At 34.0% G+C, this 16,701-nt stretch overlaps 1 protein-coding gene across 3 annotated transcripts in view; it reads left to right on the top strand.

The window, feature by feature from the left end:
- LOC137408305 (hepatocyte growth factor receptor-like) overlaps positions 1 to 16,701 on the top strand; it is a 106,812-nt gene that overhangs the window by 55,328 nt on the left and 34,783 nt on the right. For 2 of the 3 annotated variants that reach the window (XM_068094783.1, XM_068094785.1), the window contains 2 exons: positions 13,269 to 13,480; positions 15,216 to 15,358. In XM_068094783.1, the coding sequence (XP_067950884.1) occupies positions 13,269 to 13,480; positions 15,216 to 15,358 (355 nt within the window). Of the gene's footprint in view, positions 1 to 281; positions 609 to 6,785; positions 6,999 to 8,315; positions 8,433 to 8,666; positions 8,835 to 13,268; positions 13,481 to 15,215; positions 15,359 to 16,701 lie in introns of all 3 variants that reach the window. The other variant, XM_068094784.1, reaches the window with a different exon arrangement.

Below are 16,701 nucleotides of genomic sequence, written 5' to 3'. Positions count from 1 at the left end.
CTAGATTAGCTCAGCACAAAAATATTGTTCTCAAAAACAGAATATCCAATATCCACAACAAAATCTTTATTCTCTTAACAGAAAAAGGTATTTTAAACACTCTATATCAAACCATTTATGCCTGTTACCTGTTGTCTATTTTATGATTCTTGAATGGCATAACTTGGAGAACATATCTGCTTTAAATGAAATTATTACCAATAAAGTAATATATATGCGTATATCATATAAAAAAGTTGATGACTTGAAGTAAGGTTGATCATACAGTTGTCATATTATAGGAAAGGAGAATGGCTCAGGCTATAACGAAAGTTTTGGTGGTTATGCAACTTTTAGTAATGTTGTTGATGCTGCGCAGTATAATAATGGTGAGGACATCCTTGTCGCCGACAACAAAAACAACTGCATAAGAACCGTGAATAAAGATAGTCGAAGGACACGCACCTTTGTTGGGAGGTGTGACTTTGGTGGAAGTTTCACTGGTACAGTCCCAGCATTGGAGGCAAATATACCTGGACCATTCAGCATCTTACACGATCAAGAGAGAAATAGATTCTTTTACTTGACATACAAGCCAAGCTCAATAATAGAGCATAACCTTAGCACAGGTGCGTGTTAGTACTCATAACTAGAAAGTCTCATGGTTACAAGTTGCTGTACAACATATCCGTTATGTACATATATGTAGATATATAAATATTTGAAAAAAATATTAAGAAGTAAACTTTTAGTAATTGCGCTACAAATTTGTTTCGTTCGATCCACTCATCAGACGCGGTTGCACTAAAATTTTAGTACAGCCGCGTCTGATGAGTGGATCGCACGAAACAAATTTGTAGCGCAATTACTAAAAGTTTACTTTCTTCTTAATATTTTTTTCAAATATTTCATACTCCACTAATTATCTTTTAGGTTTTTAGTGTAGAGTTCTCTTTTTATATGCTTTTGCACCTGCTTTTAGTTACTATATATATATATATATATACATGTATATATATATACATGTATATATATATACATGTATATATATATAACAGTGTATTGTGTGTATTTGTGTATCTTGTTGCGTATGTCCAGCTATAGCCATTAAATTTATATATAGTTTGTATATGTACTGATAAATACATGCACTTGTGGCAGTCTTCTCATAACTTGAACGCTCTGATAACTCGAACAATTGCTCTCGGTCCTGTGAAGGTCTAGTTAGCCAAGTTTCACTGTATATATATATATATATATATATACTATACAGTGAAACTTGGCTAACTAGACCTTCACAGGACCGAGAGCAATTGTTCGAGTTATCAGAATTTTTAGTATATATATATATATATATACTAAAAATTCCACTGTCATACAGCCCATGACCAAAGTGATATTGGAAAAAAGAAAGGGTATTGATAGTTGAGAAATGCAATATTAGCCGTCAAATGGCACTGCAGTGCAACAGGATAACTGCAATGGTAGCTGTAATGTACTGGGTGTTACTATGTACAACAAACAGCAATAATGAAAGGAAAAGATTATATGTTTATATCTTCCCCCTGCAATAGGAGAAATGCAATATTAGATATATAAAATGCACTGATATTATTAGAATAACCAATATTATTAATTTAGTAATACAGTAATAATGGAACACCAATGCACAATTTGGTTTACATTTCAAAACGTCATAGCAACCAATATCAAGAAGTTGTGATATTTATCTAGTTTTTTAGAAAATCTATTTAACAAAATTATTTAGAAAAAATAATAACAGTACCATATTGCCCAACATTGGTCACTATATACTTCGATGTTGTAAATTCGAATGACTATTCTTATAATTAAATCTTATAAAATCGAATAATTATTCTTATAATTAAACATCGTAATAATCTTATAAGAATTGTTAAAAAAATATCATCGTCGTTCCCTTTACTTTCACTGCTTTGGACATCAGTTGAAATACCAAAGTACTCATTATAAGTGTCCGAAATGTCAGTTACTTTAAAAAAAGAAACGATTGCTTTTCAGTACTTTTACATTTGTTACAGAAACCTTCGGCAATTGGATAATGCCGTAGAATGATGAAATGTGCACATTTTTCTTGTGAAATGCGCACGACTTAATGGTTTTACTCTCTGTCGCACGGCCTTATCGGCGTTTCGTTGGTCGGTCTTAATATTGATTAAAAAAGGCTTGTCAAAGTTTTAATAGCAATTTTAGGCCAAATTAATCTGTCTATTTATGTGTAATCCGATCAGATGGGTAAGGTTTAAGATATTGTCCACAAATTTCAAAGACTTGGTAACATATTTAAAAATGTTTATATGTGTTTTGTATCGTTATTATACTTAAACGACTCCATTGAAAAATAGTTAAATTTGTTGGTGAGATTTTGGTACAAGGGTTTGCGAAAGGCGTTGATGAATAATTTTTGTGAGTTGTGTGCACATATGCATTTATCATAAAGCTCCCGAACAATCGCTTCGCTTGTGTTTGGTCGTGGGACTAGCGGTAAAACCCGGCGTTGCTCGGGTAATAAAAACGTCTTTGGACAGAAAATTTATTTGTATTTAACATATAAATATGTATTTGTAAATATATATATGTATACAAAAATTGTTCCTTCACTTTGGTTAACCCATATGGGTGGTAATTTCTGCTCTAACTCCAGTCTCTTACCAGAGATCTGGAAGTTTGAGCACTCGCCTCACGATCTTAGCTGTTCCCAATATCACACTTTTTTTCAACTCACATGAGTTGATTGCTGCCGGTATCTGGGCAAGCCACATTTTATGCGCAGATGTTATTGCGGCCAGTGCATCAATGACTACTGGAATTACAGTTGTTCTTGCATCCCAGCATTTTGCAATCTATTCTCCAAGAGAGATATTTTTCCACTTTTTCTTTGCTGGCTATATTGTAGTCATTGGATACTGCTATATCTATTATAGTAGCCCCATTTTCTCCTTTTCCACCACCACTATATCTGGTTGGTTTGCTAGGACATGCTTGTCAGTCCGGATGTAGAAGTCCCAGAAGATCTTACCAAGGTCATTCTCATTGACCTTACCAGGAGCTTTCCACCAGTGTTGTGATTTATTCAGGCCATACTCATCACATAGACTTCTGTATACAACACCTGCAACATGATTATGCTGCTCAGTGTATGCATTTCCAGCTAGCCGCTTATCTATATGCGTATATATATATTTGTATAGATATATATATGTATACATGTTTATATATATATACATTGTATATATATATAAATATGTATACATACATGTATATATATATATCTATAATATATACACGAGTAAAAGCGTAAAATCCGAGCAAAGTGCTCAATGATAAAATCTGAGCCAAGTTGAAATCAGTAAAACAGACTATAATTTTAGATAAAACACTTCATTACTAACACTAACAGTAATGAAGTGTTTTATCTAAAGTTATCGTCTGCTTTACTGATATATACATGTATATATATATATATATATATATATATATATAGATATATATATCAGTAAAAGCTATGCATATACATAGCTATATATGCATATGTATAACTATTAGATGTGCTACCGGAGTAATAAAAAAGTCTTTGGACAGAAAATTGATTTGTACTTAACATATATAGCAACATTTGTCATTCTAACTTTCAAACTACATATCATGAGTGTTTTGTGTAGTTGGAATAAGTTAAGAGAGAAAATAAGTATGTAAGTGTATGTAAATATAAGGAATAACTGATACTAACAATAAATCTTACAAATAATCTTACATTAATCCCATGACCAAACACGAGCGAAGCGATTGTTTGGGAGCTTTATGATAAATACATATGTGCACACAACTCACAAAAATTATTCATCAACAGCCGTCGCAAACCCTTGTACCGAAATCTCATCAACAAATTTAACCATTTTTCAATAGAGTCCTTTAAGTATAATAACGATACAAAACACATATAAACCTTTTTAAATATGTTATCAAAGCTTTATTATTTGTAGAAAATTTCCTAAACCTTACCCATCTGATCGGATTATACATAAATAGACAGATTAATTCGGCTCAAAATCGTTATTAAAACTTGACAAGCCTTATTTTTATTAAAATTAAGACCGGCAAATGAAACGCCGACCGACAGAGAATAGAACCATTAAATCATGCGCATTTCATAAGAAAAAAAACCGTGCACATTTCACCAGTCTATGGCATTGTCGAATTGCCAAAGGTTTCTGTAATTAACGTAGAAGCACTGAAAATTAATCGTTTCCGTTTTGCCGATTGCAAAGTAATTGAAATTTTGGACACTTGAGTACTTTGGCATTCCAACTGATGTCCAAAACAGTGAAGGTAAAGGAAATGACGATGATATTTTTTCTAACGATTCTTATGAGATTATTGCAATATTTAATTGTAAGAACAATTATTCAATTTTATAAGATTTAATTATAAGGATAAGCATTCGAATTTACAAGATCGAAGTATATAGTGGCCGATATTGGGCAATATGTTACGGTTATTATTTTCTCTAAATAGTTGTGTTAAATGGATTTTCTAAAAATCTATAGAAATATCTCAATTTCTTGATATTGTTAGCTATGACGTTTTGAAATGTAAACAAAATTGTGCATTGGTTTTCTATTATTACTGTATTACTATATTAATAATATTGGTTATTCTAATAATATCAGTGCATTTTACTTCTAATATTGCATTTATCCTATGACGGGGGAGAGATATAAACAATCTTTTCCTTTCATTATTGCTGTTTGTTGTACATAATAACACCCAGTACATTACAGCTACCATTGCAGTTATCCTATTGCACATTGGCTATTGGCTGTATGACAGGGGAATTTCTAGTCCTACAAATGGTTGTTGTAAAATGTGAAAATAATTACGAATTACTAATTGGTTAGGTTTAGAAGGAAAAATGTGTAAGCTAATGCACAAAGCAAGCACTGATAGGAACTTTTTTGAAACACGCGTTTAACGAACGAAACATTCGGCTGTTGAGGAAAGGAAATAGTGCTGGTTAATATACTATATCACTAGTAAAATAATTTATAAATAGATAAATAACAAAATTAAAAATATTCATTCAAACCAAAATTTTTTAATTTTAATTAAAAAAAATAACGTAGAATATTTTTTAAACGAACAAAGATTTTGTTCATATTTAATTATTGTGGAACGCGAGGTACCAAATCAGAAGCCAAAAACATAATGTAGCTGGGAAAAAGTCTCCTGAGCAGCTGGAATAAGTTAGTAACGAACTAAATGTAGATGTAAAATAAATAACAGGTATGTAAACTACAAAATGTCGATTCAACGTATATATTGTGGAAAATGTATATATAAGCGAGTACAATTTAATCCATTCCAAGGGGAGAAAACAACTTTGGTAAAGTATTTTACATGTCACACCATAAACTGTACTGTATACTGCATACTATAAATAAAACCGGGTAGATATAGATCGTGTTTAATTTTAACAAAAGGTTTTCCATGTTTTCGATGATGGAAAAAGAAAACAAAAGTAAACATTTTGTATGTTTTTCTCTTAAAACATCATAAACAATAAAGGTTAAGATATAATGACAAGAATTGCAGAAAATGATAATGAAACAGCAAAAAATGCAACAGATCAGTTACATCAAAAATCATAGGAAAAAGAAAATATAAACAGCAATGGCTCGTTTACTTCAAATCTTTGAAAGAGAATCTTTCTCCAAAACAATTTAGGGTAACTCGACTAGAGGGTTATCTCCCTAGCAAATCTCTTCGTTAAAGGAGATGTCGTCCCAGATGGTTCCTCCCTTTTTGTAAAGAATTTATGAAGCATAAATTGCTTCTCTATTTGTAACGAATGTTTTCATACTTTTTCCGGAGCTGTTCCAATTTCAATGCCCATGCTCCGGTTTGCTCCAAATTTATGATTGGGATCCGAGATGAACAAATCTCAAAATCTTTTGTTGAAAACCGAAGCGTTTGAGAACCGAGATTCTACTGTATATAATCGGTACACTAATCGCCAAATTTCAAGGTCGGGATAAATTATTGTTGATTTAGTGGGCCGAACCAATTTGCCCTAACGAAAAAAAGACGAAGAAGCATCGTGTTGCATATACTTGGGTCCCAAAATGTTTCGATATAATTGTCTGCGTGAGAAGAATTGGCCTTGACCCCAGATATAGTAATTGAACCTTAAAAAATACATTTCTTAACAGGGGTCAGGGGCATCGTAACGCGTGGCCGCATCGGTAAAATAATCAGCGTGCACGGTAGCTATAGCTAGATTGACAGACATACTTTGAGAAATATATATACATGTGTATATATACATGTGTATATATACATGTGTATATATACATGTGTATATATACATGTGTATATAAATTTACATACATATTTATTTATATATATTTGTTTATATATGTATGAATTTATATGTATTTATGTACCGTATATTGTATTTACTGTATATATTGTGTAAGTACACTGGTCTTGAAAGCAATCACTTTATTTGTGTTTTCAGTTATAGCTCAGACACGCATGTATGCTATAACAATAATATAGTGACACTTATTAACATGGATAAGTGTGACATGTATGCTAGTAAGGCACTATAAAATATCTTTGACCTCTTCTTTTGCGGCTTCGTTTCTTTTTACACATTTTCTTTTATAGCTTATAAGTATGTCATTGCAAAAGTATCAGCCATTTTGAGTGGCTAGCGTACTTTGTCAAGTGTAGATAATTACTAATTTTTATAAACCTGATTACAGATGAAGTGACCCTAAGGTATCAGAACCCCGAAGAATTCGTTGAAACCTGGGCATTCGTTGCTGATAGCACCTTCAGCTATTTGTATGTCACACATGAGGGTGGCATATCCAAGATGGACACAAATGATTGGAATAAAACTCTGGTCGCGGGCTCAAATAAATGGGAAGAAGGAGAGCCTCTGAATGGCCCGCTATTAGAAGCTCGATTTGATCGTATGCTTACTAAATATGTTCACAAAAGTAGTCTGAGTTCTGTCATCGATCAGATTGGCTGGCAGGGCCCCAACCACAGTCTTTTCAATGCCAAACCTATAATCTTTGTCACCAGACAGCTTCACCAAGTTTATGTTATCCTGATGGTGACCTAGATGAGTATAAGCTAAATAAAATATGCTTTCCACTTCAAAATGAGTTGATCAGAATTAGCCCCGTTTCACTGCAGCGTCACCATGAATGTGATGGTCACACTGGAATATGAAACGAAAACAGTCTCCATATTTTAAAATATAATATAGGTGTACTTGTGCTTTAAATATAGGTGTACTTGTGCTTTTAATATAGGTGCACTTGTGCTTTAAATATAGGTGTACTTGTGCTTTAAATATAGGTGTACTTGTGCTTTTAATATAGGTGCACTTGTGCTTTAAATATAGGTGTACTTGTGCTTTAAATATAGGTGCACTTGTGCTTTAAATATTAACTTGTACAAAGTTTTAGTGGATCTTATCAAAAAGTGTCAGAGTTTTTCTATCATTTGCGATATTTTTTGATGTTTCAGGTAATCAAACTGCCTGGATGTTTCAAGATTAAAATCGAAAAAACTTGATCATAGTTGAAATGCTCAGATCAAACATAAGTGTGATTAGGACATTTATAGTTGCAAAGATATTGACAGAATAGTGACGTGTAACGCCGCAGATTGAACACAATTGCCGATATTACCTATAGCAATGATTGCGACTAGTGACTCCATTTTGGCATGTATATTTCTTCTGAGAGTTTTAACCGCAATTAAGTTTTGTTGATTTTAATCTTTAAACATCTTGCCAGTCAGATCACCTCAAATATCAAAAACGATCGCAAATGATAGAAAAATGCCAATACTTTCAGATAAAATCTACTAAATCTTTGTGTGAGTTCATCTTACCCAAAAAGATCTCAAATGCAGAGATGATGAGTAGTTTTAGCGAGGGGCACGACCTTTGTAAGTTTAGGTGTCCAACTGCGATGAGAAGGTTTCTAGTTTGTCATAATGTTATCCACTGAAAGTGAAAGGTTCTGTTGACTCAAGCCAGCCTCTAACTATCTGATGCCTGTTGCCCAGCTAGCTAAATGGAAATCTCAGCCAGTAACAGTGTGGATTTGTTCAACCATTTCATAATCCTTGACTAGTTATTTAATATTCTTGTAAAAGTAGAAGGGGTTTGAAATTTCCAGTTACAATACTCGTTCAGAGACAAAGTAAGCCTTGTTTATGTGTCATAATGCTGGGTATCCATTTCCAACTAAGCCTGCAAGTGTTTGTTTTAGTTCTGGGCAGAATGGTTTGGCTCATCCAAGACCAGGTCCTGTTGGTTAGTGAGCCAGATAAGCACTCTTTCAGAGTCATCAACCTTGAAGATGGGCTGGTCACAACTATCTGTAAAGGTATGTCCATTAATTTGATAAAAAGTGTTGATTACTCTCACCGATTCATTTCTTTGAGCTTTTCACTATTTCATTCCTATGAGCTCTTCACCATTTTATTTCTTTGAGCTCTTTGCCATTTTCTTCCTTTGGGCTTTTCACCATTTCATTCCTTTGAGCTCTCCACCAATTAATACCTTTGAGCTCTTCACCGTGGGCAGTCACTACTTCTATATATTGTTACAATCACTTCAGGTGAAGATAGATATAATCCAACATACATCCTTGGTGGCCCAAAGACATGTGAGATGAATAAACCTTATGGTTTGACAGTCAGCAATGGCAGTGTGTATATTGGTGAAACTCTGGGAGAAGACGGCAGAAATCCTCCGAGGCAAGCTGTCATCCTCAAGCTGGAATACTGTGAGTAGCTAACTACTCAGATAGAGAGATTCGTATTATATTACATACTATGTATTACAATATATAAGTATATATATTATATAATTTATAATATATGATAATTAATATATAATATATATACAATATATATTATATAGTAATTATCATATATTATAAATCATATATTATAATTACATGATGTTATATAATTATATTGTAATATAATATATATTATATGCATAATATATGTCATAATATTTATTGTGTATAATTTACATAATATACATGATATATAATATATTACGAAGAAAAACAGTATGAGAGCTCTCTTTCCCCCTCTCTCCTTCTCTCTCTCTCTTTCTCTCTCTCTCCCTCTCTCCCCCGCTCCCTCTCTCTCCTTCTCTCCCTCTCTTTCTCTCCCTCTCTCTCTCCCTCCCTCTCCCTCCCTCCCTCCCTCTCTCTCTCTCTCTCTCTCTCTCTCTCTCTCTCTCTCTCTCCCCCTCTCTCTCTCTCCCTCTCTTTCTCTCTCTCTTTCTCTCTCCCTCTCTCAGTAGTAGTTTTCCTCCATTATGCAGGGTTAAGTTTAAAGAGGCTCTGTGTGCCCAGGGGTGCTCTGTGCGCCCTAGTTGGTGTCCAGGGGTTCAAAGGTGTTAGGAAAGTAGGGGAGCTTTAATCAAGTACTGTACTTCATAACCAATTCCAAGTATTCAGATTCAAAACTAAGCACTAGATACCACCTTACCACCTTTGCACATATGAGAATAATTGTACACATACTTATTACACATGACGATATCTCACGGCACAAAGGACTGTCAGCGTACTAGTATTAAATAACATACAGGAAATAAATATTTTAAGCTAAGAAGGTATGAATATATAATTATTTTGCAGTTCATAAAATATTTCTCTCTCTTCATGAGATAGAAAAACAAAACATGATTTTTTTTAGTCAAATTTAAAACCTAATAAGGTAGGCTCAACAAATTTTACCAAGAAAACTCACAAGGATGCAAAAAGTATTTTAAAAGGAACTACATTGTATTTTTGTTAAAAGTAATGAAGTACTGAAGCTTGCTTTCTTCCATTGGATGTTCCGGAAAAGGGTTAAACTCAAGAGCTTCATTTTGAAACGTTTCAAATGAAATCTTGATAAAGATTTATTTATGTCTCATGAGAAGCTTTCAAATGTTATATAACTATGTTTTGCTAGCATTAGTATATACACTACTTTAGTTTTTGTATTTCATGGTCAATATGTACATAAATATTATTAAAAAATTACCAATTTGTGTGAAAGATCATAAAAAGTTTTGGTCTACTCAACCGAAAGATCGATGACTTAGTACATCGCTCTGATGAAACACTGCCCTCATGTCACTCGTGATTTGATCATTCGCAAATATGATGCAATTTTATAATTAGTGAAGTTATTTTTGCGTCGGGTCAAGTTTCCTCCTCTGAAGTTCAGAAATAGCTGGTAAACTTTCTCAATCTGATTTTATTGGTTTGGTAGTGTTCTTTCATTTGGAACGGTTTCCTGCAGTTTCCTGATCGTGTAGACATTAATCTGATTGATTGGGTTTAAAAATCAAATTATCTTGCAATATGAATAGTTTTTCTCTGTGAAAACTCAAACGTGACGTGAAGCCGTTATATAGTTGAGATGACTATCCAACAACATCCTTGACCAGTATTCGCATTATAAACTAATTGTTTATGGAGAAAAGACTTAGATTCCTGTACTTTGTGCAACCTGCTTCTGCTAGAGTGCACCAACACCAAATGCAGCTACATAATCACCTTTTTTATAAGAATGGTATACCACAATAGTTTTGTTGTTACTCTCCTTTTTGATTGTATAGAAATCCTATTGCAATTGTACTAGTAGTCTTAGTCAACAGTTGGAATACAGCTTGTCTGTATTTTACATCTACTTACGATGTTGATCTGTTCTTAAGACGTGGTTCAACTTGAATCTCGGCATAAGTTGGAACATCGTGAATCTATATATATTTCAAAATGTTTGTCATCTGTGTATGTCCAGCTATAGCTATTAAAGTATTGGAGTGAAGAATCCGTATCGCAGATTTGATTGATCCTCCCCCTTTAGCCATGCGAGATTGATGGATTCTTTAGGCGATATATGTCGCTGTTTGTGAAAATATGCTACTGCTCTCCATTATGACGCAACGCCATTCTATGTATTAGTATGAGCCGTAGATAACTCAGTCCTTGATAATTGTTGTGTAGGCATCTGCCACGCTGCACAACAATCATGTATTACTAGTACGCTGGCAGTTCCGTACACCGTGAGAGATCATCATATGTAATAACTATGTGTACAATAATTCCGTGATACAGCAAGGTGACTGAGTGGTGCAGTTGGTAGTGCATGACTGAGAGCTCTAATATCCGGGTTCGATTCTCGTGTGGTGCAATCTTTTTTCCTAATGTTCTAAGCGTGGCTTCAGACAGACAGACAGACAAACAGACAAACAGAGCTCTTATTATAGTAAAGATTAAAGGACATCCATGGGTGCACATATTGCAGTCCTTCGCTTCTCACTGGTTTACAAACAGCGTTTTGTGATTAGAATTAGACTTGAGAACCTCAGTTATCAAATAAAAATGTTATGGTGAATTTTCGTTGTGCTAGTACACTCCTTTGAACTGTAGAAGGAAAAGGTTCACGGTAGTACTGGTCAACAGTCACCACAGTGATAGTGGTGGTACTGGTGTCAACAGTCACCACAGTGATAGTGGTAGTACTGGTGTCAACAGTCACCACAGTGATAGTGGTAGTACTGGTGTCAACAGTCACCACAGTGATAGTGGTAGTACTGGTGTCAACAGTCACCACAGTGATAGTGGTAGTACTGGCGTCAACAGTCACCACAGTGATAGTGGTAGTACTGGTATCAACAGTCACCACAGTGATAACAGACGGGATCATTAGTAACAGGACTAATTGCTATGCTAGTACCTAGCAGTAACAGTAGTACCCCACTCTTAAGGGTAATGACAACTGTAACCAAAGCAGTAGGATTGTGATTAAAAACTTGTCTCTTGAGATTGAAAAACTAGGATGTATCTCTTTATCAAACTTCAAACCAGATAGCCTGCGAGACACCAAATTTTACCAATAAAACTCAAAAAGAAACCAAAGTGCATTTTAAAAGGAGCTGCATTTTTACAGCGCAATGAAGTAATGAAGCTTGCTCTTTTCTACTGGGTGTTTAAAAAAAGAGCTGTACTCAAGGGCTTCACTTTGTATTGTTTCAAATGAAATTATGACAAGAATGATTTATGTTTGATCGGAAACTCTCAAGTTTTATAATTATATCTTGTTAGCATTAGTATATACACTAATTTAGTATTCGTATTTAATGGGCCAATATGTACATAACTATCATTTAAAAAACAAATATGTGTGAAACATAAAAAAATATTTTTGTCGATTCAACCATCATTAGGGAGATGTTTTTACTAAAACAAAGAAAGCCGTTTGACCTGAGCGCATGGCTGGCCACCCTTGCGACCTCTAACCAGACTACCAGCTCTTAGGCAACCCTTGCGACCTCAAATAGACAAGATCTTGTAACCAAGCTATTAGCTCTTAAGCTTCTTGTCACGTCAGTTACTAAGAGCTCCTAGTATCTTTGGAATCACCATAATCTCCTACTGCCTGTCAAACCTCTCTTTGTGGTGCATATTTTACAGACATTTCCTGCACCTTTACCTTTGTAGTCTCTGAATAAGAAAAGGTCTATACTGACATCCACATTGTCTTGTCGAAAATAATTACAATCTTCTGCTTACTGACAACTTAACTTCGCCATGTATACAAACATTTATCGAAAGCATTCCATTCTATTTTGTCTATTGTCACTCATTGTCCTTTAAAAATGAGCATACAAAAATTGTAGCATATTTTATCTGAGAGTAATGATATTTTTTTATCATTTGAGATTGTCTTTGATGCTGGATTTGATCTCACTGCCAGGAAGTTTCAAGATTAAAATCACCAAAAATTCTTAAGTAACAATAATAATAGAGTTGACAACATAAACAATTATGATAATACAGTTAACAACATAAGTAACAATAATAATAAAGTTAACAACATAAACAATTATGATAATACAGTTAACAACATAAGTAATGATAATAATAGAGTTAACAACATAAGTAATAGTAATAATAGAGTTAACAATATAAGTAATACTGATGATAGCTCTAATAACCATAACATTTTATATATATATATATATATATATATATATATATATATATATATATATATATATATATATATATATATATATATATATATATATATATATATATGTATGTATCTTTGCACTATTAATCAATTAGCCATGGCCCATAGCCACAACTAGTTCTACTATCAATAATAAATGTACGCAGTCAGTTCAAATCACAATGTTTCAGTTCAGCCGATTTGTCGTCCCCCTCCTCCTGCTTTTGGTGTAAAATACGAGCCGGAACAGGAACAATACATCCATAAGGACACAATCACCTTCAGCTGCGAGAGCGGTCTAGGTTTTGAAACGGGGTATGACACTATAACATGTATCAGGGCTATGAATGAGAATGGGACGGTGTCCGGAAAATGGGATCCACCCATAATACCAAAATGTAAGGTATGTTATTAAGAAGATTATACAATTATAGAAAGCACAGCTTTTGCTTTAATCCAGTTCCATCTTCTCAGCTTATGTTGAAAAAAGAAACATTTCAGAGACGTTCAGACACAACTTCCAACTATTTTCAAATCCTCATTAAAAAATGAATTTTCAAAAAACTAACTGGGATTCTGCGAAAAATTAAACATCTGTAGAGTGTAAAACATCTGCTTAAATTCATTTCGAAAGACACAACCTCAGTGGTTTTATGTTAAAAGTTCATGTGAAATATTTTAAATACATGTAATGCGATTTTACATTTTATCAGAGGTATTGTAACATACTTTAGGTTGTTAAGCAAACAGGAAATGGATATTTCACAAATACTTTTCAAACCGTCTTCTCTGAAACAATTCATAAATTTGTATAACTTCTCATGTAAACACAACCAAGCCAAGGCGGTAACTAGACCAGTTACTAAAGGCAAGTGTGTAATGGAGAGATTAAGAGTCTGATCATGGCTCTCATAATTGGGCAAAGTATTTACCAGAATTGATACAAGCTACATATCTCTACTAGCAAGTGGTATAATATATCTCTACTAGCAAGTGGTATAATATATCTCTATTGGCAAGTAATATAATATATCTACTAGCAAGTAGTACAATATATCTCTACCAGCAAGTAGTATAATATATCTCTACTAGCAAGTGTTATAATATATCTCTACTAGCAAGTGGTATAATATATATATATATATCTACTAGCAAGTGTTATAATATATCTCTACTAGCAAGTGGCATAATATATCTCTACTAGCAAGTGGTACAATATATCTTCTTTAGTAACAAGTAGTATAATATATCTTTACTAGCAAGTGTTATAATATATCTCTACTAGCAAGTGGTATAATATATATATATATATCTACTAGCAAGTGTTATAATATATCTCTACTAGCAAGTGTTATAATATATCTCTACTAGCAAGTGGTATAATATATCTCTACTTGCGAGTGATATAATATATCTCTACTAGCAAGTAGTATAATATATCTCTACTAGCAAGTGGTACAATATATCTCTACTAGCAAATAGTACAATATATCTCTACTAGTAAGTGGTATAATATATCTCTACTAACAAGTGGTAAAATATATCTTCTTTAGTAACAAGTAGTATAATATATATCTACTAGCAAGTGTTATAATATATCTCTACTAGCAAAGGAGTATAATATACTTTTAATAACTCAATCTTCCAGATGTTAATGTTTGGTTAAGAGAAAACCCCATACATTTTATAGTAGAAGGTAGGAACCCATTAGCTGACTTTCAAGCTTTTGTATAGCTGGCTTGCTGGTGTATTATGATGGTGCTATTGTCATAAATCAACTGTCAAAAGTTGCTATCTATTAAGATGTCACCCTACATTGAGACATTAATAGATTCATCTTCACACATAAGCTCCTCTGTGAAAAGTCAAAAGATTTACTTGTTTTTCTGGTTCTACTCATTCACCACTCTCTAAGGGCTTTGATTTTATTATCATTAACTGTTTCCATAGAAAAACAGCATTGAAGCTGAAATTTTTTGTTCATGCTTATTTGACTGTATGAACCTTAGCTCGAACCTAGCACAGAGCTAGTTGAATGTTCTAAATTTAGCAAGCTATCATAAGTCCTAAGTTTCTTACCAATGCCAATGATGAGATATATAAGACCCCAAGTATCATGCAAGATTTGGTCTATTTAGGCACCTGAAGTGACCTCCATTTCTGCAACTAGCGGGCAAATGGACGGTGGAAATGAAATAGAGCTGTATGGTACATTTTCTAATAATGTTACCATAGTGATTAACTACAGCGATGGTCAGGAAGTTGATGTTCAGTTAACAAAGTGAGTAATGTAGAAATTTTATAGAGCTGTAGTTATTTATATTTTATACATATGGATACATTCTTGTGCATATATGTATATATATATAAAAAAAATTGTTTCCTCACCCCGGATACTCCGTATGGGTGGTAAATTCAGCTCTAACTCGGGTCTCTTACCAAAGACCTGGGAGTTTCAGCACTCGCCTCAAGATCTTAGCTGTTCCCAATAGCGCACATTTCTGCAACTCACCTGAGTTGATTGTTGTTGGTATTTGGGCAAGCCACATTTTATGGGCCGGTGTTATTGCGCCCAGTGCCCCAATGACTACTGGGATTACAGTTGTTCTTACATTCCAGCATTTTTCAATCTCTTCTCCAAGAGGGAGATATTTCTCTACCTTTTCTTTTTCTTTGCTGGCTATATTGTAGTCATTGGGTACTGCTATATCTATCCCTCTTGTTCTCCTTGTCTACCACCACTATATCTGGTTGGTTTGCTAGGACATGCTTGTCAGTTCGGATGTAGAAGTCCCAGAGGATCTTAGCGCTGTCATTCTCATTGACCTTACCAGGAGCTTCCCACCAGTGTTGTGGTTTATTAAGGCCATACTCATCACATAGACTTCTATACACAACACCTGCGACATGATTGTGCCGCTCAGTGTATGCGTTTCCTGCTAGCTGCTTGCATCCACTGATGACGTGTTGGATGGTCTCAGGTGCATCTTTGCACAGTCTGCATCTAGGATCGTCTCTAGTGTGATAGATTTTTGTTTGGAGTTGCCTTGTTGGGAGCACTTGCTCTTGGGCTGCCATGATTAGCGAATCTGTATTGGCCGTTAGGTTTCCTTTGTTCAGCCACATATATGTCTGGTGAAGATCGCCAACCTTAGATATTTGGTGGTGGTAAGCACCATGAAGAGGTTTCGTGTGCCAGTCAATTTCCTCATCATCAGGGCGTAGGTCCGTTGTAAGAGCAGCCGATTGAAATTCAGCTAGCAACTTATCTGAGATGGCCATGGAGGCTGCATATGCTTTGATGCTTTGCTCCTCCTCTTTCACTATATATATATATATATATATATAAATATAAATATATATATATTTGAAAAATTATAAATTTGTTTCGTGCGAAGCACTCCTCAGACGCAATTGTACTAAAGATTTTTAGTACAATTGCGTCTGAGGAGTGCTTCGCACGAAACAAATTTGTAACGCAAATACTAAAAGTTTACTTTTTTCGCAATAATTTTTCAAATATTTCATACTCCACTAATAATCTTTTGGGTTTTTAGTGTAGAGTTCTCTTTTTATATGCTTTTGCACTTGCTTTTAGTTAATATAAATATATATATATATATA

The sequence above is a fragment of the Watersipora subatra genome, chromosome 11 (assembly GCF_963576615.1).
Source record: "Watersipora subatra chromosome 11, tzWatSuba1.1, whole genome shotgun sequence".
NCBI classification, from domain to species: domain Eukaryota; kingdom Metazoa; phylum Bryozoa; class Gymnolaemata; order Cheilostomatida; family Watersiporidae; genus Watersipora; species Watersipora subatra.
Note: the sequence above shows the minus strand (reverse complement) of the source record. Positions and strands in the feature narration are given on the sequence as shown.